General features: G+C 41.5%; 1 protein-coding gene across 1 annotated transcript; it reads left to right on the forward strand.

Annotated features, from left to right (window-relative positions):
- On the forward strand, positions 1–24,711 carry YY1 (YY1 transcription factor). The gene is made up of 5 exons (XM_062495583.1): positions 1–880; positions 9,754–9,916; positions 19,195–19,255; positions 21,577–21,735; positions 22,845–24,711. Exons 1-5 carry the CDS (start codon positions 184–186, stop codon positions 23,025–23,027), a joined length of 1,263 nt encoding a protein of 420 aa, XP_062351567.1. The 5' UTR covers positions 1–183; the 3' UTR covers positions 23,028–24,711.
- The last annotated feature ends 691 nt before the right edge of the window (positions 24,712–25,402 follow it).

The raw sequence follows: 25,402 nt of genomic DNA on the forward strand, positions 1-25,402 counted from the left end.
TCCCTCCTCCCTCCTCCCTCCCTGCCTGTCGCTGGCTGCGAGGCGCTGGTGTTTGTGTGGAAGGGGGAGGAGGAGGAGAAGGAGGGCAGGCGAAAGGAGCCCGAGCCCCACGATCCGCCGAGGGGAGCGGACCGGAGCCCCCTCGCCACTCGCGGAGCTCTCTCTCCCTCCCCTCGCTCCGCCATGGCCTCGGGAGACACCCTGTACATCGCCACGGACGGCTCGGAGATGCCGGCCGAGATCGTGGAGCTCCACGAGATCGAGGTGGAGACCATCCCGGTGGAGACCATTGAGACCACTGTGGTGGGCGGCGAGGAGGACGAGGAGGAGGAGGAGGAGGACGAGTGCTGCGAAGAGTGCGGCCCGCACCACCCGCCCCATCACTACCACCACCATCAGCCCATGATCGCGCTGCAGCCGCTGGTGTCGGACGGGGACCCCAGCGGGGCGGGCGGCGGCGCGGCCGGCGGCGGCGGGGGACAGCTCCACCTGCACCACCACCACCAGGAGGTGATTCTGGTGCAAACCCGCGAGGAGGTGGTGGGGGGAGACGACTCGGACGGACTGCGGGCCGACGACGGGTTCGAGGACCAGATCCTCATCCCGGTGCCGGCCCCCGCCGGGGAGGACGAGTACATCGAGCAGACCCTGGTCACCGTGGCCGCCGCTGGCAGCAAGAGCGGAGGCGGCGGCTCCTCCTCGGCCGGCGGAGGAGGCCGCGTTAAGAAGGGCGGCAGCGGCAAGAAGAGCAGCAAGAAGAGTTACCTGAGCGGGGGAGGCGGCGGCGGGGCCGAGGGCGGCGGCGGCAGGAAATGGGAGCAGAAGCAGGTGCAGATCAAGACCCTGGAGGGGGAGTTCTCGGTCACCATGTGGGCCTCGGGTAAGTGCGCGCCGGACCCCTCCCTCCCTGGGCCGCGGGCCCCGCCGGCGGCCGCGCGGTACGGTCGGGACAGTTTTGTTTTGAAGGGAGGCCATGTTTTGATGTGTGCGATGGGCGCCGCCATGTTCATCGCCAGGGCAAGTATGGCGGCTCCCCGAAAAGATGGCGGGGTCTGCGCTGCCGCCGCCGCTCCTGCCCGGCCGCGGCGGGGGGAAGGAGGCAAACATGGCGGCGGCCGCCAAGATGGCGGCGGCGGGGGGTGCGCGGGCGGGCGGGCGGCAGCGCCGCCGGCTCCCGGGCCAGGCCGCAATGGCGTAGTTTCTGCAGCAGGGGGAGGCGGGGTGCGGGGCGAACCTCCCCGCGCTCCCCCCGTCCCCGCCCCGCCGCCTCTCCCCACGGGGCCCGCTCCGCGCCTGCCCCTCGCCCGCCCTCCCCTCCCCCGGCCGCTGCCGCCGCCGCCCTCTGTCCTCCTTCTCCCCCGTGTCCCGTCCCGCCGCCCCTCCCTGGCTCCCCGCCTGCCGTTCCGCTCCCGTCGCTCCCTCCCCGCGGTCGAAGCGTGTGCGCCGGGCCGTGACCGCGATGGGCGGGCGGAGACCCGCCCGCCCCGACCCCGCGGCTCCCCGGCCCGCGGACGGCGAACCCCGAAATACCGTGTACAGCTCGCCCGGGGGCCGCCGGGCCGCGGCCCGCCGCGATGGCCGGGCGGGCGGTGGGTGGGGCCTCCCCGCCCGGAGCCCACGGTGCCGGCCAGGGGAAGCCGCTCTTCGCCCCCGCGGTGCTGCCCGCGCCTCCCGCCGGCTCGCAGGGGGCGGCCGCAAACAACCGGCCGTTCAGAGCCCGAGGGGCGCCGGGGGTGGCAGCCGGAGGGGCGGCTCCGGAGCTGACCTCCGTCCTTGGGAGCCGCGGCGAGGAAAGGGGCAATTCCTGGCTGACGCTCGGAAGCCGTCGGGCTTTTCCTCGACTAGGTCTGAAGCTTTAAATAAGCTTTTGAAGTAGGCACAGGGAGAGTCTCTGTCTTTTGAGGACTTTTTTTTGGTGTGTGTGTGTGTGGGGGGGGGAGACTTTTAAAGGCAGTAAAATCTTGTGAAGGTGTTTTAGAATCTATGGGACTTGGAATAACGCTGACGTGCACTTGCCCTGCCCATTTTATTTTTTTTTTAACTTTTTACAAAAATGTGTTGCCGGTAGCAATGCTCTGTAGTCAGAGCTCTGTCCATAAGTTACATAAATGTGAAAAAAAGAGGTCAAATAATACAGTTCATGTAATACTTAAATTGGTGGGTGCCTTTGGTATATAGTAAGTTGGTAATCTGTCTTGCATATAATAATTTTTCTTTGGATTTGTTTAGGAAGAGTCTAGTAAAATAGAGACACTCTTGATGTAGTCGAAAACGTTTGCACTTTGTGATGTTTGCAAATGACCAGAAGTTGTTAGAAAAGGCAGTGATGTATTGGAAGGGAAGATGTATTGGACAGCTGAGTTCTCCTGCACGAGAAGATAGAAGGCACAGTGGTATGGATTTTTACTCTTTTTTTAAATACAGGTGACTACTTTAGCAAGTTTCACAGAGAGTCTGGCACTATTGGCATGTCAGTTGACAGCCCAGTGAGTTTGATCTTAGCTCTTTGCTTCTTGATGAAGAGGTTCCCAAATACTATTTGGTAGTATTAGGTATTTTGGTAGTGCTTGGTAGGATGGTGTACTGTGTGCTTCTGCATCACTGTATGAAACTGAATAAATTTCCTTGCTAGTAGTTTTCTTACAACTGATCATCTAAGAAAGATAAAAGATAATAGAAACTGATGTAGTCTGCTGGCTTGTGGAAGCTGCTGGAGGTAGCTGAATGCAAGTGGCTGTATGACTCATGAGCTGGCAGGATACAGGACCTCGCTGAGATCAATTGACAATTTCTAGCATGCATTTGCACTCAGAAATTCAGAGTGCCTGATAGGATGCTTCCTTAGGACTGCGTGCTGATTATTACTTGGCCAAAGTGAAGCATGTGTATAATCAATAAATTTGCTTCTCTTCCCACATACACAGCTTTTACATCAGGGGTAACCATATTGATTTTGGTGGTTTTCTTGTTCAGGAGCATGACCATGCAAGCTTAGTCAGAATGATACCCAGGTATAATTTACTGGACATTGAATTGCATTGCTACATTTAACTCAATTGTATCCATGACGCAGAAGAAGAAAGAATACCTAGTCTCACTTGACTTGCCAAAAAATGCCCTTCCAAAAGCAAAATCAAATATATAGGGAAAAAGTTGGACCTCCCCTCCCTTTGCCCATACAGACACCACCCCTCAGCTACAAACAGCCTTGGTAATGATGTGCTCAGTTGAGTGTCATGAAGTTCTATCGAGAATATAGGAGAGACTTATCCTTTATATACAGCTTATTTAATGTTGCAGAAGGGGTCTGATGTGGTCAAATGCTGGGGAATTTTTTCTTGCCTTTTTTTTTTTCTATTTTGCCTTTTTTGCTTTTTTCCCCTGAAATTTAGAGGCTGAATTGTTACCAGAGAAATTGAAAAAGAAACAAAACAGAGGGATACACACCCAAACCCAGAAACACCGCCCAATCTGAGTAATACCACTCCCCCTAAAGATCAAACTAAATCAATACCATGAAAATCTAGAATCAGTGGCTTGCAAAAGGGTACTTCTAAAGATTCCCTAAATAATCAAACTACTTTATTTTGAAGAAATACAGTAGGTGTGAATCTTTATCTTGAAATAATTAAGGATTTGCTTGCACACTGATTCAGTTGACCGTTTTAAAAGCTAAGTGAAAAGTCAGTCAAAAGACAAGAGATAAATAAGGCCATGCATCAAGATAAAACAATGAGCCCTACATTGTATGGGATTTTGAATTGGGAAAAAGGACGCTTTGCTCACCACACCGTGGGCCGACAATGTGAATTAATTCCTTGTTGCTGCTGTTTGGTGGTGGTACTATATTGGCTTGTACAGGGGTGGTACCAAATTTAACCAACCAAAAATGTTTTCCCATAAATGATTATAACATGTCTTGTAGCACTTCTTGGAACGTGTAGAAATAATCCGTGAAATATATAGCAATATGACTAAAGGGGACTACTTAATCCTTGTCTTGTTATGTGGTTACTTAGAAATTGCAGTACTGTTGTTGGCAACAAGTTAGACTGACCATAACTTCTCTTATCACCTTGGTATCTATTGTGATACCAAACTGTGTCCCATGATTGAAGTGTTTAGTTTGACTCAGGAGTGCCTTGTTTTAGATCAGATCAATTTTTCAGTTCTTCAGAATACAATTATTTATTTCTCTTCATATGTTCATGGAAGTAAGAAGGTGTATTTCTTAAAGGATTGAAGGAGGGTACATGGTGGACAGTTCAATTATGTTCCTATGGTGTGTTTACTTTATATCAAATATATATATATCAGAAAATTGCATATAGTTAATGGGGCTCTCCAAGTGAGACACCCCAGTTTGTACTAGAAAAGTTATTCTTATCAAGTGGAATTTATTTCCACTTTGTACCTTTGCTGCATTCAGCTTTAATCTTTGTCCTTAGTGAGTTTTTCCACTATGGGTGCACAATAGTGAAGGGGGAGGGGAAGGACCAGGAGAAATTACTTTGTCAGATGGTGCTTGCAAAACTTACTCTTGCATGCCCGAACATTTGGGAAGGTGGTGCTTAAATGCTGGTTGCACCAAATGTTGGAAATTTCAAGCAATTGGGGCTTAAGTTTTGAAGGCGAAAAAATTGATTAGTTAACTACATCTTCTAGGTAATGACTCTGTCAGACTTTCAAACCTGAAATAGGTGTTGGCTTAAACTATTATTGTTAGCATAGACTGCAAGCTAAGGGCTGAAGTAGCACAACCCGTTGCCCACAGATGTTAAACTGCTCAAGTGTCCCATCCCTACATGGGAAAGAAAGAGATACAGAAGTTACATGTATGGTTTGGAAATTATTTTTTATAATACAAGAAACGTGTGCTGTGGACCCTTATTTGGAAGCTTGGGGAGTTCATATTTGGATTCTAGAAGGTTCTTCAAAATCTCTTAAACTTTCAATGTCTCAGAAAATAGAGAGGTTTTCATTTTACTTCATCAGGTTGCAGGGGTAAGAAAAATAACCATCTGCTGTCTGACCAGTTGTCTTATGTAATAAAAATGATAGATGAGTCAGTTCAGTTGTGGGCCTGTATCAAGGATGGCTGAAATGCTTTGCAATGGCAGATAGGTAATGAGCTTCCTATAAAGTTTGTTATAATGGAGGCAGAAAGTGATTCTCTGGTTTAAAATACTAAGAAGACAATCTATTTCTGACTCTGATTAAGACAATGATATAGGCTCCTCCTGTAAGTATTGAATCTGCCCTGACATTTTTTCCAGGGATAAGGTAGACTGTTCTCTGCGTTTGTTTTAAATGTATTTTCAGTTTTGAAAGTGGTTCACGGTCTAAAATAACTCAGTTAATTTGCTTTTTAGCCCACCTTCAGACTACAATCCTCTAACTTGCCGTTGGATCCTTCCCTGGGGTGCTCAAGTCACTCCTGTGTTGACCATTCAGAAGGTCATAGTGCTTCGGCACAGTCTCATAAATGCTGAAGTCAGATGATGACTATTGATATGTGCACTGGTTTTGTCAGTTCATGTCTCAGTGGTGTGAAATAAGAGATGGGTGACAAGGGAAAGAAGAACCTGTTTTCCATCTGTGTGCAAGGCACGTCAGAGGGAAAAGTAACCTAGCAGCCGTTTAGGTTAAAAAATGACATAGTGTGCAAAATGAAATTTTATCATTCAGAAGTGTCTGCTAAATAACTGTATTATTTAACAAGCTAATTACAGTTCTTTGCTTCCAAACATGACCAATGAACTAATTTGCCTGAGGAGATTGCAATGTGGTAGCAATAACCAAGCTGTTGCCACAGTGCCTTGGTACTGCACAGCTGCCGACTACATCCTTTATCCTGTAATTGCTTTTCAGTTGTTCCTAAAAGCAAATGTGTTTAATTGTGATCATACTTTAAGCTTAAATATTGTTCGTCCTTTTAGTGGCTGAGTAGAATGTCTTTTAATTTGAGGAGGAAGCTGTAGGATCAGGTGTCATTGCTTTGCTACCAGGTGTGTCTCCCGAGTTCCCCAACAATGCGTTCTCCCTGCTCAGTACTGGAGGAGGAGGATGGCTCAGAGATTTGTCAATTTAAAAGTGAAATATGATAAAATCAAGAATAACTGAGGAGCTTTTTGGGTTGAGAGTTAAGAGGGTCATCTTGGTAAACTGGGGAGTTCCAGAGTTGTTAGCTGCTGCTCAAGGAATGCACAAAATAATGGAATTTCAAGGTGGGTGGATTTTCTGTATAGCAGAAGGGCTGTAAGAAATGGAGAAAGTGTGGTAATAGGAGCAAAATGTAATCATTAAAGTCTTGGGAAGCAGATGCTACCATGTTTTGTTATTGGTTTGTTGCATGGAGTTACTAGTTCTATCCCAGTAACCTTAACTTCTTCCTACTTCATTCAGTGCTTGGGCTTGGTCCTCTTAGAACTTCAGATTGTTTCACCAGTAGTCAAAAGACACAACTGGCTAAACACTGAGCTTTCACTGATCTGGTTCAATATGTGTATTGCCCATGTTTAGGGGGCAGTGAGAGATGTGCAGGTGGACGTGAAGATATGTTAGGCTATGTCCTAAAGTAGTGCATAGAACAACCCTGTTTAGACTAAGTATCTGCCTTAATGTAAGTTGGCATAGAGGGATGTAGGGGGAGGCCATTAAAGTTGGGTTCCAAGTTCATTACAGAAAGCTCTGTTGAATCTATAAGAATAGTGCTTCAGCCACATTACTTTTATTTGTTCTGCTATATTCTCAGGTGGTTTTAAGGCACAAAACAAAGTAGATCAGATAGTATATATGATAGTTAATTTCCTTTTCCTGACTGGCTCCATGGTTCTGTTCCTACTTGACTTCCATGGGTGGCATCCAGAGGTGTCACTGTGATTTCAGGGTTGTGTCTGTGTTTTGCTTTGCTTTGGATGCAGTGTGTTTGATTCTCTGATGCTTCCTGAGAGGAGAAAGGGGAATTGATTTTCCTGTAGTGGGCATCGGGGCTTGCTTGAATGCAAAAAACAATTAACAGTTAACTTGTCCAGTTTGCAGCAAGAATGATCAGTTCAGCCGAAGTGAAACTTTTCTTGTACTTTACCCTCCAGACTTTGAGCTGCCTAGTCTAGGTTGGTAGGCCATCACAAATAAAGTAAAGTTGTGCATAGAGGACATTGGTAAAGTTTTTCTGTTTCCAGACTTCCTCCAAAGAAGTGGGGGAGGTTTCTTCTGTGTATTTTCATTTTGTTTTCCCAATGACCTGATAATGTCACAGGATGTTCACGATGCTAAAGAGCTACTGAAGTGTGCTGCTACTTTTTCAGAAATATTAGCCTGATGTAACACTTCAAGGTAACTGTTTTTGTTTTTTATTATTCTGGTTCAAATTTGTTTTTGGGAAGTGGAGGTGTGTGTTGCAGTAGAGGTGCATTTTTTGTTATAGGAAAATGTCGTGGTCTTTTATTTTCATATAACTGTTAATATATAAAACAATCGCTTCTCTTACGTTTTGCTCTATCCAGGCAATATGTTTATATTTTTTTGTGTTTTGATCCAGTGGTCTCTGGAATTAAATAGCTGTGGAATTGACTTCTATTGGCAGGCTTTTGGGAAGTAAAGCCACTGAAGGCTGGTTTCAGTTAGGTCCTCAAATAGTAAGAAAGCACTGTGGAATAGGAAACCTTTACTCTAGGGAAGGAAAGGTCTTTTGGAATGTATACAGAATTTCCCAGTTGACTCATGCATCTGCTGTGAGGCAGGAAATGGAAGCTTGTCTTTGTTAAGAATGTCATCAAACAGTCAAACTGCACTTTCTGGGTAGTTGTTGAAATGGCCACACTGAGGGTTGCTCATCTAATTCTAGTCTACAGCATGGAGAAGGTGTCACTTTTAGTTTTGCAAAAATTCTGTGCCATTCTGAGCTCCCGGTCTTTTCTCCCAGTGTAGGCATTCCTACATAACTTTTTTTCAAGCTTCTGTTAGAAAGAAAAAATTGTTGGCAATCTAGAGGCTTATTGACTTTAATTTGTAACTACTGAAGCTGCTGTAACACAACATAAAATCCTTGCTTAAGGCAAATCCAATTGCTTTTTTAAAGCGCTGGTAGGGACTGAAAGTGTGTGGTGAGTGGACAACTAAAAAGATCAATAGTCAGTTTTGTAGTTTATTTTGAATTTAATGCTACAGATAGTATTTTCTTATTTAAACTTCTGTCTTTGCAGCGTTGGAGTCTGTTTTCCTCTTTCACCATGGAATATACATGAACTGCTATTTGATCTGGTAGATCAGATTAAACCTCAAACTAGCAGTAACATTTCTAGAAATAGCTCGGTGGCAAACATTAAAAGCAGGCATTACAAATTGAATAGAAATCTGTGTGTGGTATATTTCTTTTATTTGCTTGTCTTGTTCTCTCTTTCCTAGCCTAAGATACTGAGTAATGACTAATGTTATTTGCTGTGTTTCTGTTTAGGGAAAAAAATCCCAAAACATTTTGTGTTTTGTTTTCTGCCTTATTTTTTCCTATCTTTTTTTTTAATTGCTGAAATATTGTTTTTGTCCTACCACCTTGTGTTTCCAGTGCTTAAACAATATCTGTAAAGTAAAACTTCCTGTTATTTTTGTATAGCCTCTTGTGTATAAAACAATTTCCAGAATCTGCTCCCCATACACATAGTAGGAGAAATACTGTCAAGTTCTATTACATTGAGCTGAATAGTTACAGCCGTATATACATCTGTTGTCCCAGGTGTATTTGAGGGTGGAAAACAGAGTAGGTGCTGTGTCTTCCTTTCTGCTGCTGTGAACACTGCAGTGAGTAGCATAGACTAATGTTAGTGTTCTCTCTCATTTTTGTGTCTCTCAGTTTCTGTTATAAAATAGCAATAGGAGATAGAATGCATGGTATAGTGTTTTCTAAGGTATGAATGTGAGTGGACAGCAACACCAGGTCTTCCATTTGATTTCACTGCAGTCCTTGAGCACAAATTCATAGGAGGAGCTCTAGAGCAGAGAAAACAGAACTATCTTAACTGGCTTGAAGATCAAAGCTTTGAATAATCCCAGTCTGCTGTTTGCATAGTAGAGTGGGAAAGAGTTTAGGTTGGGCTTTGTCACAGAAGGAAGAAGCCCCCTCTGGAGAGAGATGCACAGTTGAGTTATTTGCTTACTTTGAGATCTGTCTGCAGGCATTAGAAAAACTTGGGTTTACAGGCAGGTGCTGAAGCCCATCAGCAGTTATTTTTAAATTTCTTGTCTCTGTGACACTTCTGTTGGACGTCAGGGAAGTCTGAAGACTCTGAAGTAAAGATCAGTAGTCCTGACATCTTAGGGTAAGTGTCTGCTGCTCTTCTGATAGGCTTACAAAATTAGGGACTGCTGCTGAGGATCAGCATGGGTATAGTGAAGATTAGTCCCGGAGAGGTCAAGGGAATTAAATATTTAGGCATTGTTTCAGGAAAAGTACATTATCTTTCAAGTGCAGCCAACATTCACAGGATCGTTCTATTAATTTCTGTATTTGCTTGTGTTTAAAGTAGATAGGCAATTTCTGCTTGTTTTCCTCACTCACTGTATTCTTTCTGTATTCTTCAGGCTGTAACTGTATGGGTGTCTTTTTGCTCTTTACAATTAGCGTGGAAGTCTGAAAATGCAGTGTATTCTTTTAAATGTGCAGCAGTAGTGAATTTGTACTGAGATGTAGCCTAATAAATTGTACTCTGTTTTAATCTCTAGTATGTATTGAATTCAGTGTTTTGTGTTTTTCAGATGATAAAAAGGATATTGATCATGAAACAGTGGTGGAAGAGCAGATCATTGGAGAGAATTCTCCTCCAGATTATTCAGAGTACATGACAGGGAAGAAACTTCCTCCTGGTGGAATACCTGGCATTGACCTCTCAGACCCCAAGCAGCTGGCTGAATTTGCTAGGTAAGTAGGAAGAAAGGAATTTTAAAATTGTGTTCTTTTCACTGGCTTGATTATGAAATTGTTAGGCAAAAGGTATATTTAGTATGGCTTATTATTCCATTTAATTATCTTCTAAAACAAGGGACTTAACACAGCATCAGCTACTCTGTTCTGAGCTAAAATAACAGGATTTTATATTCAGCCGTGAATTCTTTGGTGTCTTCCATTAGGTAAGTTAATCCTTAGTTCCATCAGGTAAGACAGGACCTAAATACATTGATAGACTGCATCACTCATTGCTTTAGGTAAACCTGCCTTGGGGATTGGACTAGTTGGTCTCTAGAGGTCCTTTCCAAGCCCAGCGGTTCTGTGATTTTACATGACAGAATATTTCTTTCATGTGAGTAGCCTTAAATTCTTGAGCACCAAAGGATCCAGTAAGTGAAATGCTGCGTTCTGATTGTTCAGTACAAAATAGCAAGGCTACAGGATTTAGTTGGCTTCCTGTTCTTTTTCACCCACTTCTTAAGCACAAGATCTTAAATCGGGCGTTCTGCACTTTCAAGTGCCGCTGATAATTGCAGTTTCACAGTCGGTAACTATACTGCTTGGGTGTTCTCCGGTGAGTCAGAACTGTCGCTCGTTTACGTATCAAAAGGCTGACCTGAGTGACAAGGTGACTTTTACTTCCCAGTGGTTGCGGAGTGCCTTGAAGCGGGGCAGGCGCAGTGAAGCGTGCGCCGGGCCCGGCTCTGGAGCCCGGTGCTCGGGGCAGCCCGTGGCCACCAGAGGGCAAGCGCGAGGCCAGCGGAGGGGCCGCTCGAGTGGCGCCCTGGGGCTGGCTCTGCTGCGCTGCCCCTGTGCCCCTGTTCCCCTGTGCCCCTGTTCCCCTGTGCCCCTGTTCCCCTGTGCCCCTGTTCCCCTGTGCCCCTGTGCCCCTGTACCGCGCTCGGTGCGGGGGCAGCCTGAGCCGGCGCTGCGTCTGAGCGCGGCTGCTGGCTGTCAGCGGCTGCTACTGCCACATTTTCCCAAACGGAAAGCAAAAAAAACGTGTGTAAAGCCACATTCTTTTTCATTTCTTTAGCAGCTAGCTCTTCTTCAGAGCTCGGGTGCACAGTTGTGACACTCAGAGCAGATGAACAGTCAGATGTTGTTATCCTTACTACCTAGCAGAGAGAGTGTACCTTTTTCCAGTTGCTAGGTGCCCGGAGCTGTTGATACAAGTTCTGGTCTGGCTTCTTGGTTAGCTGGATCTGGACATTGAGCGTGTGCATTTACTCCTGTTGCACCTTTTTGATCTTGCTGCTTTTTACAAGTTTCATGCTGTTACTCTGTAGTGTGTTTGTGCTGGAGAAGTAACAGCACAGCCTCATCCCACAATTACTTTGTGTAAAGCCATTGAAGTATGAGTTTTGAAGGCTCCTAGTAAAATAGTTCTGCAGGGCTTGCTTCCTCCTTCAGGCTGTCTGATCTTGAAATGTATAAAAGCACATCACAAACAGCTGAAAACAGGACTCTATCTGAAGTGATGAGTGGTCCTAGCTATTGATACTCTTCTTTTGTGTTTTACTAAAATTTATTAAAGTTACTGTACTTCTCTCTGAGATCTGCTGAGGAGTTCATACAATTTTTTCTGAAAACAAATGTTTAAGTGTACCTAGTGTTCCAGTTCTAAGCTGTTCTTTACAGATTTTCACTTGTGTGTTTAGAGTGGTGTTCTCCATTCCATTAAAATGTGCTAAAACCTCTGGTTCTATTAGACACTGAAGTACTGAGTAGATGTCTTTTGTTAGGAAGTAGTTTTCCACTGGGTATTCTCCATGCAAATACCAAATATTGTTTTTCTTCAGATTGAGGTGAATACTTGAAATGGTTGTCAGGATTTGGGCTTCTTGAAATGACCAGGCTGCTTCTATCAGATGTGCCTGCATATTTCTGAATATTGTAAAATGTTTTAGTTAGGTTTCTATTAAGAAAATAGTGGCTGCTGGCAATATTTTAAAATTATTACTTTTCTATATTTTTAGTAGAATGTTCTAAGTTCCAGAGATAGAATTTGTAGGAGGTGGTGGAAAGATTCAGTTTTATGTGTAGAATTACGTCTCTCACAGCAGATAAAATGTAATCCATTTCAGTCAGAATATAAATGCATGATAGTACAGGAAGCACCTTGCATGGATATCACCTTTAGTAATATCCCCAAGTTGCTCAAAACCTGGGGAAAATTGTTCTCATAACTTAATTGTAGATATATGAGAATTTAATGCGTTTTCTAAGAAAGGTTATTTGAATTCCTGGTCAGAATCGATGACTGTCAAACTTTTACTCTTGCCTTACAGTTGTATGTTGTATCTTAAATGATTGTGTTTGTTTATTCTTAGACTGAAGAGTATGGGTGTGTTAGAATTTGAATATTTCTTGTTAAGGTCTTGTTCTCTTGCACTGAAGTGTGTTGAAGGGGCTCCTTAGCTAATAAGATGGATTCAAGTACTGATATCTGCAGACTGCCGTTCAGTTGTCTTGTTGACCTTGCTGTGTGCAGTATCACTTGGAACTTTGCAAGCTGGAAGAAAAAAATGGGCTTACATGGCTGGAATTGGCTTTGGAGGTTCAAGGAGTACAGTTTTTCATGCTGAAAGAATGTGTTTGTTTAGTATAAAGTTCTCTGAAATTGTCAAACATTGCTCATTGCTTTACAGTTCAGAAGTTCAAAATTCTCAGCTGTATTCTGAAAACTTTTAGCAGCACATGAAGTTGAAAATTGCTTCTAAACTTAAGTAGCTTCATGTGCTATAACATTTTGAATTGCAAATTTGTATTTAGGTTATGTGAAAAAAGAATTGTGGCAGTCCACATATAAGGAAGTGTGAACTGGCTAGTAAAATTTTATGCTAAGTGCATTGTGTGTAGTTGAGAGAAAGTTATATAGGGTTGCTTTTTGGTTTTCATTAAAGTAGGAAGGAATCTCATTGTACATTTGTAGAAATTACCTCCTCTGAACCAGGCTAGATCCACTCTTTATAACAAATGCAGCTTATTTGGATTAAGGAGAAGTTGATTTTAAATACTCGCATTGATTATTAGGCGCAAAGTTCTGAGGTTAAGCTTAAACAGACAAAGCTTGAATTCAAGTGGTAGTAGATTTTGAGCAAGATTCTGGTATTCTGATCATGATCTAGTTAGTGAAAGGTAATGCATGGACAAACCTGATGTCTGAAGGTGTTTGTAGCTCTGCAGTCCTTTAAAAAAAAGAATTCAGAACTGTAGTAATTGAGCATCTGCAGTGGCGCTCAGTGCTTGGTGGCTCTCACAGAGTGAGTGGTTGCAGTGTCTCTTGCCATGCAGTTGTCTTTCACTGCCTGGTTTAGAGCTTATGTCATTGAGTCATGTAGCAGGAATCTGAATCCTTTAACTGGAACTCTGACAGTTTTTCCTGGAAAAGCTTTTATGCATTCTGTGATTCCATTGAAAACATTGTGAATAAATAGGCTGTGTCAGAGCATCAACATGTTCAGTAATGCACAAACAAATGACCATAAGTTACACCTGGCTGGCAGTTTATCACTTTTTACAGATTACTTTATTCTGTTTTAGGAGTCTTGAATTTTCTCTAGCATGCTTTAAAAATGCATTAAAAAAGAAAAAGGTGGAATTCTCTTGGGCAATCATATCAGAGTGTGAAATGTTAATTGTGAATGATCTACTCTGAAGGACAAAACCTAATAAATTACCATGTTTTCATTTGATACCTTTGACTGGGAAACTGGAAATCCCTTTAAGTGGAGTAAAATGCTTCATCCATATCAAAATTGATGACAGCTCAGTAGGTAGCTGAAAAAAATCATAGCTGCTTCATAGTGAAAACTTAGGAAGTGGGGATTTTTCTAGAATGTGCATATGGAAAATTCCCTCAGAGCAAAAAAAAAGGATATCCCTGGTTGCCCCCCTCCCTCCTTCTTGTCCTCCAAATATGTTACTGAACTGGCTGAAGACAGCAGAACACAGACATTGGTAAAACAAAGAAATAAGAAGGAATATCCTGTAGCTGGGAAATGGGTCCTGGTGGTAAAAACTTTATTCTTTGTGGTTTTATTTTCTGCTGATCTTGGTATCTTTTTTCAAGGAGAGACATTGTGGGGACTGGCCTTCCTTTCTATCCACTTTCCAAACCTATAGAAAACAAAGTAGAGGAAACTGCATTAGAGTTTGAAATTGGACACCCTTCCTAGAAGTGACAAAGCCTTCTGGTCATCCAGATTTGTGACTTAGGCCTCTTTATAAGCTGTATGCTTTTGTATTGGTTTTGTTCTTGTTACAGAAAAGCTTAAGGGGCAGTAAAGTCACAATTTACCCAGTATTCTTTGGTGAGGGGGTGGTAGATCTCCTGCTCTGTGCCACACTGCAGATGTCACTGTCCCTGTTTACACATGATATTCCTCATAACTGCAACAAATCTAGTAATAATTTTTTGCCAGAATTGTGGAGTGCAAAAACTTCCTATGGCAATTTTCTTCCTAACTGTGACTGAAGCAGGCAAGATACTGGCTGTTCTTGGGTTGTATGTAGACAGATTCCTAGGACACCTTGTGCCACTCCCCTTTCATCTTGTTTATGCAAAAGCCAGTCTAGCCAGTTCCAGGAGTTTGTTCAGCACAAATAAACTCTTGCAGTAGCACAGGACTGTGACTCTCAAGTTGGTTCTGCTCAGCAGGGCAGCACAAGGGGAATGGCAGAGTGAGAGGAACACCAGCAGTGCCAGTAACACAGCTGAGAGAGAATTTCTTCCACATCTGAGTGTTCCTGGGGAGGTGGAGGGGGGGAGGCTGTCAGTGCAGGTGAATATCATTGCTGGTCATCAGAGTGATGACTAACACTCTGGGATGTGTTAAAGGAGTTGCCTGAGAGGGAGTAAAGCTGTTGAGGTTCCTTTATGAGCAGAGGGAGCAGAAAGGAGCTGAGAACACACAACTTTTTAGCAGTGTCAGAAAAGGGGAGATTGTGGAGCAAGGCAGAAATTCTACACCATTATTTGAATTGTATTTCATTTCTTCCCAGCTTTAATACTATTTCTATGGCTGACTCTTAAAATTGCATCAGTTGACAAGTCTATAGGTTATGGAGTTTGATGGGGTGGGGAATCTAGGTTCTCTTAGGGTGAAGTACTCTCAGTTCAGCTGTGTAGATGAAAGGAGCTAGTTAGATTTAACTTTAAGATAACACACAGTGACAATATTGCTTGCTTTATTTTGAGAAACTGAGTGGTTTAGTACCTGTGATTTCACCCAGTCTTCCTTAGGCATGGATAAGGGAATGTGTTTTTATGCAGTTCATTCTGTAAAGCTGTTGGATTGCACACATTCCTGCTTTCTCTGCTGTCACCCATTCCCTCCCTCCACTGCCCCAGTGCAAGTTAAGACCCAGCCTTTAATTGCAGTGTCCCAGTGACTTGATCCAAAGGGTACCCTTCCTGATTTTCACAGCAGAAATGAAAATTTTGGTCTTGCCATGTAAATTGACTTTCTGCAAAGGCAATTGTTTCTGAAGTTCTACTCTGGTATTAATGTGTGTTTCTGTAGTTGTGTTAAATAGTGATATTTGTTAGAGTTTTGTTTTTGGTTAATGTTTCAGGCTAAGAAAACTTGGATGGAGCTGGTAGAGATGCTCTACTGGGTGGGAGCCAAAAGTCTAGCCGCCACCAGCAAGAGCTACCTGCACCAGTGTAATTAAGATCAACAGCACAGATTCTAGTCTGGTCTCCTTTTGCAGAAAGTTAATTTTGAAGTAAGACCAAAATATTTTTCTATAGTACATTGAATATGTCAGTGTTTAAATTTTTTGAGGGATTTTCCATGTGGCTTCTGCAGCTTTGTGAGCAAGATGATGCGATGATAATTTTTTTATGCAACGATCTACTGTACCTGTGCCTGTGGTATTCATGCCCTTTAATCCAGGTGTACAAAGATCCCAGCAGCTTCCTCCTGCCTGTGGCACTGAGATACGACCTGGACACCTTTTGCCATCTCTTCTTTTGCATTGTGTGTTACTGTTTTGTTGATAAGCCTGGTTATGTCTGGAACCCTGTGCATAAGCACGGTCTTGTTCCACATTTTAGGCTTAACTTGTTGTGCTTCCATGAAAAATGAGATGATGTAAAATTGCTCATTTTTTAACTGAACTTTTCTGCCATTTGTGTCCAAATGTTAAAGTATACTACTGGGCTGATACTGCCTAATTTAGAAACAAAGCTTGAACATTAAAAAGTCTTGGATAGACATTTCATGTTCTATGGCTGCTCAGACACTGAACTGAAAAATGTGTGATGCTGCAGTATGTCCCATCCAGTTCACTTGCAGTTGTTTCCTCAAGCTCCCTTACAGCATGTTAAAGATGACACTGTTGCAGCATTTCTGTCTCAAAGATTGACTTAATACCAGAGGTAAGATAAAAGAATCAGGAACAGGATTTAACACAAAGCATGAATACATAGGCACTACCCATTAAAGCTATTTCCCACATCTCTTGTTAGCAGTTCTCTTGGTCTAGTCACTCTCTTTACAGGTGGTCAATAAAGACTTTGGAACAATGGTGGTTTTACACATTCTGATCATGTCAGGGACACAGATCTCAGACCTAGGAATTTTTTTTTGCTTCATTATTTTGGGGCTGGGGGGGATGACTCAGTCAACATTTAACAGGTTGATTGAATTAGAAGGAGGTGTTTTTGGCACCAGCTTTGTCTCCTAAGGATGTTCTCTAATGGAATTAAATCATGACACTGTTCTCTCATGTCTCATCTTGTCAAATCATTCTTCTGTGACCATTTTAACAACTACAGATGCTCATATCTCTCCCTTTTCCTGTTTTTTTAAAATCACAGAAACATAATAAGGAGAATCCCATGCTAAAGGTAATTTAAGGCTTTCTGTAAGGGGTACTGTAAAGACAGCTTTTGTGTGTGTGTTTTCCTACAGCCTCAGTACCTGTAGTACTATTGAGTTTGGAACCTCACTGGAGAGTGCTGTCAGCTAATCCCAATCACTTGTTAGGAGTTAGGTATTTTAATACTTCATGCAAAGAGACTGTGTAAATTAAAAACAGCATAACCATTCTGTATATAGTTGTGTTATATCAATTAAGTCTAATCAGTAAGGTCAACTGAGTTGGTCTGTAGTCTTGAAAGAAATATTTACAATGAAAATTAAGATAATGAGGAAACTGTTGTACAGAAATTGATGTCCTTTGCTGTGTTTAGAATGTTTCTGCCCTTAAGTTGATGAAATCTTAGTTGTGTCGCTGGTGTGGTGCACAAGAGGAGCTTTGTCAGCACAAATACCTTACACCCATTCACAAGTCACTGTTAATATCTGTAAATATATTTGTAGCCCTGCAGGAGACTCTAGTGTTCTTCAGATTAGCTCTTTAAGCTAAGCGTAGTCTGGAGATGCTCAGGCAAGCAAGGTTTCCCAAGTGCCCACTTTGAGAAAAGAACAAAAGCAACCTCTAAATCCTGGGGGTTTAGTGTTGTCTGTGAAGTGGCTGTCAAGTGCTTTAGTCTGTAGATGTTCACTTGAACTGTGCTACATCTGCAGTACTGGAAGGACTCAGAGTGAGGGACCAGTGATAGCTGACAGAGCCATAGGAGACTTGTCCATCACATATCACTCCACTGGTAGCTGTAAGATGATTTTCCTGGGTCTTTGGGACTTCTGAGGGAGTTTTTTCACTGCTCTTGCCTTAGTTCACCCTCTTCTCTCAGCAGTCCATGTGAAGAAAACAGCTGAAAGCAGATTTCAGCTGAAGGAGTGTGACAGTGCCAAAGAAGTCTGGATTCTGCTTGCAAAAACCAAATGCTTTTGTGGTCAGAATGGAGGCGTTGTAGTTTATTTTCCTTACAGCTCCTGGGGAAGTTTTTGAGTTTTTGAGTGAGTTTTTGAGCAACTCTTAAGAGTTGCTGTTTAGCCATTCTCATATAAATTAATAAAAAAGGATGTAAAAAATTACATGTATGCATTGCTTGGAAATCTCTTCCCCCAACCTTGTTCTTTTGTATCAGTTTCCAGAAACAGAACTCATGCATATTAAAACTGTGATGGATAGCAACAGACACTTTTCCTTTTTAACATTACGACTGATTCTGATAATTCCAATTGTTTTGTTAATTTCAAGCTACACTCATTCTGTTTGTACTAGCATATACCACACCACCTGTGGATTGACTTACAGATATGATACACAGCCACCTGGTCACATAGTTGTGACTGTATTGCTGTATTGCAGGAAAAGCAGTTCAGTAGCTCACATGAACAGACTAACTCTGCTTCCACAGTAAAGTTTGGGAATGTGCAAAATCCCATTGCTTACCTTAAGGGAATATGAGCTGTATAGGGATCAATTTATTTACACCCACCTACCACTATAGTTACATGGAGATAAGCCTCTTCTTTTTAATTTTTGAAGACAGCATCACAGATTTGAGAAATAAAGACAGCTGCAAGTGCAGTGCACTTCCCCAGAATCATATCTGTCTCTTCTGACTTTCTGGCAGGTGGTTGTTGTGGCACAGTTCTAAGATTGTTTTGTCCAAAGAGTCTTACTGTGTGTAAAATAGATCTCACACATACAAGCATACAAGCTGGGCTCCTTATGTAGCAGTGGAGATTAGTGGCACCCATAAAATAATGGTGAAGATACCTGTCAGTGACCAGGAATAAATTTGTGATTGCTTGTCAGTTGCCAGGAGTGGAATCTGTGTACACAATAGCTTAAAGTAAGAATAATTACCATTTCTGTGGTTGAAATGGATGTGTACATTGTGTCGCTTCCACAACTTGCCTGATTCTGCTTTCCCTGCTTCTGTAGAGTTTTCTTTAGAAGTCTTGTGTGATGAAAATGCTGCAGAATGATGGAACCTATACTCCTTTATGTCCTATTGCATGGATGAAGAGAAAGTGAAGCTAAATAGGCCACATGGGTGCTGGCACAACAAAAAATGAAGTTTTCAAACAAAACCTCCTGATTGCAATTAGCATATGTCAGGGAAAAAAATCACAGTTTCCACATATTCAGAGGATTAAGAAGATAGTATTAAGTGCCTTATTCTGTATTTAAGAGGTCCTTCTGGAAAAGCAGAGCATTCCAAATGCTGTTAATATTTTTATGAAGGTTTTGAAAATGTCAGAGTGAATGCCACTGACACATGTAATATTGGGGGATAAAATGTGCTTATTATGTAGGCACTTAGAAGAGCAGTCTACTATTGTGTTTCTACTAATATTTTGTTGTATTTTTTTAACTTTAAGAATGAAACCAAGAAAAATTAAAGAAGACGATGCTCCACGAACGATAGCCTGTCCTCACAAAGTAAGTGAAGTGCTCCATTTCTGAGTAGATAATAATTTATAGATCAGAATTTTGTATTGATGTTTTCTCTTGAGAATGAATAACTGAAATATCTTGCTGTTAATAGTATACACTCCATTAAATATATTTTAGTTGTCATTCTCTAGAGGATTCCTTTAAAACCTTTCACTGAATAATATATTATTCCCATTCCTTGTCTTAAGGTTAGTGCATCCATAATCTTCTGGTAACCATGATGCACAGTCCCTAACATGCTGGTTTTACTGTTGTGATTTCCCGACACCCAAGAATACATACTTGACAGAATGTTCTGAAAGCTGTTCAAAGTACGTTCCTAAGATCTATATATCCTCTGCTTGGAAACTATGACAGATTTGGAGTCTAGATCAGGAATCAGCAATTCATGGTGCAGATGCCAAAGTCAGCTTTATTGGAAGACTGACTTACATTGCACAGAGCTGGAAAGTGCATCAACATGAGAGGCAGGCATCTTGGAGATATAATTTTGATCCACTGGTAGCAAGGAAGCTTCTGTCTTGAATAAATGTTGCCAGTCACCTAGATTGGTAGGCTGGGGCTTTACTGCATTATCCAGCTTTTGTAGTGCTTCTTTATGCTGACTTAGTCTGTAACAAAAAAAGACAAACACAGTCTTGCTGACTTCTGGTCTAGATAAGTGTGAGCCTAAGCAAATAATCCAATAGCTATTGGAGTTATCCATTAGAGAGCATGAATAGAAGGTACTTTCTGACAGCCATGGTATAAGGAATTTTCTGAATTCCTCTTTGTGCTTAGATTGATTTCCAATTCTCCACATTCTAAAAGTCACATTTTTTTGTAATACAGTATGCAGAGATACAGGAAGAATTACTTTTTACCAAGGAATGTTACCTTCATTTATTTGATTTACTTTTCCATAGCCTCAGCTTCATCTAACCTGGGGGGGGGGGCGGAATGTTCTGTCCTTCCATTTTCTATCTTGTAGTGTTTGTAGGCTTTGTGCATTTATTGTCATTTTAACGAAAGAAAAATACTGTAGCTGTACCTGCTGCTCTCAGAGGCAAGAAGGGACTTTGAAATAAATGCAAAAAAATGTCGATGGTCTGTTTACCTCGACACTGCTTTGCCCCACACAGTTCTGCTGTGTGCCACAAATAGTAGCACAATACTTCAAACTTACCCAAAGCGGATCTAGTGCTTGAAGAGAGAGCTCCTGAAAGTGACATTGTGCCCTTTTTGTAAGAATCGAAACTTATTTAAATGTATTTCATACGTTTAAGCTTGCAGAATTTAAGATTAGCAATGTAATGGTCCTTTAGGTACTCTTGTTAAATTGGTTGTACTACAGCATCGCTTGTAGTACAAATAGGATTTATGATTATTAATAGGATTTTATGAGGTATTTTGAACCTTGGGGATGACATAGAGCCCTGGGCCACTGCTGGTTTAAGCGTACTGTGGAATCAAGAGTGGTATTCCTCTGTCAGTGCAGGGTAGACCCCCAGGTTAAGACTTTTGATTCTGTACCTGAGTTAACGTGTCTTCTGCTTTTGGGTTGAGCTGGGACTAACTCAGGCTGTAGTCCATCTTATTTGTCTCTCCAGTATCACTTTATAGGTTTAAATTGCAGCAGCAGTTGCAATCTCTGTCTCAAGGTGTCAAGTCTGCTGCTGCCAGTTTGGACAAGGTAGTTCCTGCAATTGCTGTGTGCTGGAAACCCTCTCGCTCCATTTGCTCACAGAAATGAGGAGGACAGAAAAGAAAGAGGGCAAATGTTGGGAGGTGGTGCACATACCAGTTGGTTCTAGGGAGCAATATGTGGTATCTTAGAGACTATATAATATATTGGAGTACTGTAGTTCACTCAGAATATAGCACTTTGAAGAGTGTACCATAGGTGTCCATAAACTCTCCTTCTGTCTTTTGTTTATTTTGGTTGGATTTTTGTTTTGTGTTTGTTTTTAATTCTGAAACCCGTTTGGTTTATTCATTTGCTTCTGCATCTTTTCCATGAAGGTGTCCTATTACTCATTTGACTGCACATGGCTCATAAATACTGAGTGAGGAAAGGGTTTGGGATTTTTTGTTTGGGCTTGGGTTGAGGTTTGTTTGTTTTTTTTTTTTTCCCTTAGTTTTTCAAATTATTCCTTTTCTTGTATTGCTTTTTTAAAAGTAAATGGAAGGGGTGTTCTTTTCAGGGCCAGCTCTTAAGAAAGTATTCAGGATATAAAAGCATTTTTAACGGCTTGTACTGTAGCAGATGAAACCTTCTTTATGAGAACTAGCTTATCTACTAATTGAGTTTCACTGTTCTTTTTAAGGGCTGCACAAAGATGTTCAGGGACAACTCTGCCATGAGGAAGCATCTGCACACTCATGGCCCTCGAGTACACGTATGTGCAGAGTGCGGCAAGGCCTTTGTGGAGAGCTCGAAACTAAAGCGGCATCAGCTAGTTCACACCGGAGAGAAACCCTTTCAGGTACTGGTGACCTGCAGGCATGAGTGCCACCACTTAATCTGGGAACACTGGAGACTGTAGCTATAGCCTGGCTTCCACAGGACTTGGGCATACTAGGGCTTTTTTAAAATCAGATGAGGCACCTGAAAAACTGGGAGTTCCCTTAAATTAATTAGGCTATCATTTAATTATTTACATGGACTTCTCTTAGAAATTGGCAAATTGGATGTACTTGGGAGATAGCTTTCAAAATACGATATAATGCTGCCCTGTTTAAAAATGAGGCCGGCAGTTATTACAGAAGTAGGAGAATGTCTCTTTCTCCTCCTCATCTCTTCAGTTTAGCATTTGCAGACAGCTGAGACTTGGGGCTGTTTTCTCAGTTCCCTCAGGGTACTGATTTTCAGTAGGGATTGTTAATTAGTTTTCAACAAAATGATGGAGTCGCTGAATCTCTTTCCCTTTATATGGAGTCACGTGGGTTTCTGCCACCAGAGGTCCCCTGCCCTCTTCCTATAAAACTCCCTATAAATCTTTGAAGTTATTCTTTGTCTTGAGCATATATGTGTTCTCAGAACACACTTAAGATATGTGGGGTTTTTTGTTGCTTTTTATTTTCTAAAAAAAAATTATTTCAGAGACTTGATTTGCAGTCTTCAGGCATTCATTGGATGCATACACTGAATGTTCTGTGTGGCAAATAAAAGTGTTTTAACACTAAATGTGCTGTCCTTTTTACATCAAGCCCATCTTAAAGCAGGTAAAATGAGAAAATCTTTGCAAATCATCACTCAGAGGGGGAAGTTCTGATGTGAAATCCTGTTCAGTTTTGTCGTGCAGTGTAGGCACAAGTTTCACACACAGAGAATGTGTGTTTAGTGGAAGTGCTTGCTTGCAAGCTGGAGGTAATTTATTTCCCTCTTTGGAAATAGATATGCTAATTATATATATACTATATACTGAAGTATTGCAAGTCTTGGTGCAGTTCACAGAGCATCCCCACAGCTTCACCAATAACGATCTTCCGCCTCTGGCTTCGTGCTTGTGCAGTCTTAAGGAAGATTGTTTTTTTGATCTGTGATGGAGATGAATTCCACTAGCTAACAGAGTGTTTCTTTTCCTCCCACCAGTGTACGTTTGAAGGATGTGGAAAGCGTTTTTCACTGGACTTCAATTTACGCACGCACGTGCGAATTCACACTGGTGACAGGCCCTACGTTTGCCCGTTTGACGGCTGCAATAAGAAGTTTGCGCAATCAACCAACCTGAAATCTCACATCTTAACACACGCTAAGGCCAAAAACAACCAGTGAAAGTTGAGAACATTCTTGAACTCAAAGCATCTTACAGGAAAATCAATTGGAAAGAAATACGCCTCCCCTTTGTATATTGTTTCTAGGAAAGAATTTTAAAAAAAGAACCCTACAAACCTAAAGGACGTGTTTTGATAAGTAGTAAATAAAAAGCAAAAAAAAAACAAAACAAAAAACACACAGAAAACTTTAAGGTGACGTTGCTAAGATGTTCCACCTTGGTCTGTAACCCTGTTTCAAGAACACGGTGTTTTGTAAAGTGTGGCCCCAACCAGACGGGTCAGCTCATGAACTTGCATCAGAAAAGACAATTCTTTATACAACAGTGCTAAAATTGGACTTCTTTTCACATTCTTATAAATATGAAGCTCACCTGTTGCTTACAATTTTTTTTAATTTTGTATTTTCCAAGTGTGCATATTGTACACTTTTTGGGGATATGCGTAGTAATGCTATGTGTGATTTTCTGGAGGTTGATAACTTGCTTGCGGTAGATTTTCTTTAAAAGAATGGGCAGTTACATGCATACTTCAAAAGTATTTTCCTGTAAAGAAAAAAAAAGTTATATAGGTTTTGTTTGCTATCTTAATTTTGGTTGTATTCTTTGATGTTAACACATTTTGTATAATTGTATCGTATAGCTGTAATGAAATCATGTAGTATCAAATATTAGATGTGATTTAATAGTGTTAATCAATTTAAACCCATTTTAGTCACTTTTTTTGGAGAAATACTGCCAGATGCTGATGTTCAGTGTAATTTCTTTGCCTGTTCAGTTACGGAAAGTGGTGCTCAGTTGTAGAATGTATTGTACAGGCACTGACCGTTTATTAACACCTGATAATATGTATATCCCCCATGTAATAGAAAGGACAACAATAAAACAGTGGTCCTAAAGAAAGAATCTGGCAGAAAATGATCTGTAAGCGCAGTCAATTTTCTTTTGTTGTCCAGAGCAGTTCTAGTTCCTCTTGACCTCCCAGAAATTGGAAGCTAAATAAACTCAAGTTTCCTTTACTTTGCATTCAATTACAGTGATTTGTGATGCAGTTAAGTTAATGCCACATCAGGTGGTATATCTCAACAGAATTGCTGACTGTAATTCTAGTTTTGAGTGACCTAGACTTCCATTAACTGCAACCGTGGATTTAGAGACTTGGCAGTGTAGTGGGGAGAGTTCTGTGTGCCTGGACAGCAACTCGGTAAAACAATACAGGAAATAACTAAATGGACACCTTTGTATAGTCAAGGTAAGGAATGTTGGTGGTTTAAATGCAGTAACAGTAGAAAGTGGAGGAACAGTAGGGTTTGTGTGATCGTACCAGGAAAAAAAAGAAACTTCCTTCTTTTGGCTAACTTGTTTGAGTGTAATGATAAAAATTCCTGGAACCTTACTGGGCACCTTTTGTTTCAAAACAAGAACTTGAAGTTCTAAGAGAACTAGATAGAGCTGAGTTTTGATGGTCTAACTAAGAGTGGTTACTTCTCATTTGTTCAAGTGTTAAAAGAAAACTTAGCAGATACTATAGTAAAATGTGACAGGTTAATAAACAGAAGAACATGCAGAGAAATGCATAAGTTATTTTTTAGAGGCATGTAAAATATTTTAATGCAGTAAAAAGTGTTGTTAATCTTTTTCTGAATTCTGTTCTTGAAAGGTTCATCAAAGTTTTCATTGCTAATACTGTAAAACTTATTTTTGAGTCCAGTGTTGGTGGTAGTGGCAAAAAACATGGGTAATTAAGAAACTGCACTTAAGACCAAGGGAATTTTCATCCATACATCAGTTAATCTGAATGCTGCAACTCTAGTCTGAGGTTATTAGGGGTAGAAAGAAAGTTGGGACATTTAATTGTAAAGTATGCGTTAGAATTTTGGCAGTATTTTTTCTTTTATATATAAGCAGTTTTTGAACAGGACAATATACTGAAACTTGTATAGTTATAGTTAAATTAAATTCTGTATACAGTTAAATTAGTGTCTATTCTTTTTGGAAGGAAATAAAATTAATTCAGTCTAGTTCTAATTGACCTTATATTTTCTTAAGCAGTGTCTGTGATGGTGTTAGGTTTACACAGAAATTTGCTTCCTTTTGTCATAAAGTCATTTATTGAATTGCAAGATGTCAGTACTTCATCCTTGAACATACATTAGGGACTGAACTATGTTACCTTGAACATACATTTGAGACTAAGCTGTGGTAAATATTGATTTGAGGACCAACTGGGAACTGTAACTGTTATTGCCTCTGGTTATACTGTATCTGATTACAGAGAGACATTTCCATCTAGGCCTCAAATCAGTAGCACTCAATATACTCCTGAGTGCAGTACCACCACTCCGTAGCTTGAAACATCTTCCTTCGTAAGTACTTA

The sequence above is a fragment of the Cinclus cinclus genome, chromosome 6, assembly GCF_963662255.1.
Source record: "Cinclus cinclus chromosome 6, bCinCin1.1, whole genome shotgun sequence".
In the NCBI taxonomy this organism is placed as follows: Eukaryota; Metazoa; Chordata; class Aves; order Passeriformes; family Cinclidae; genus Cinclus; species Cinclus cinclus.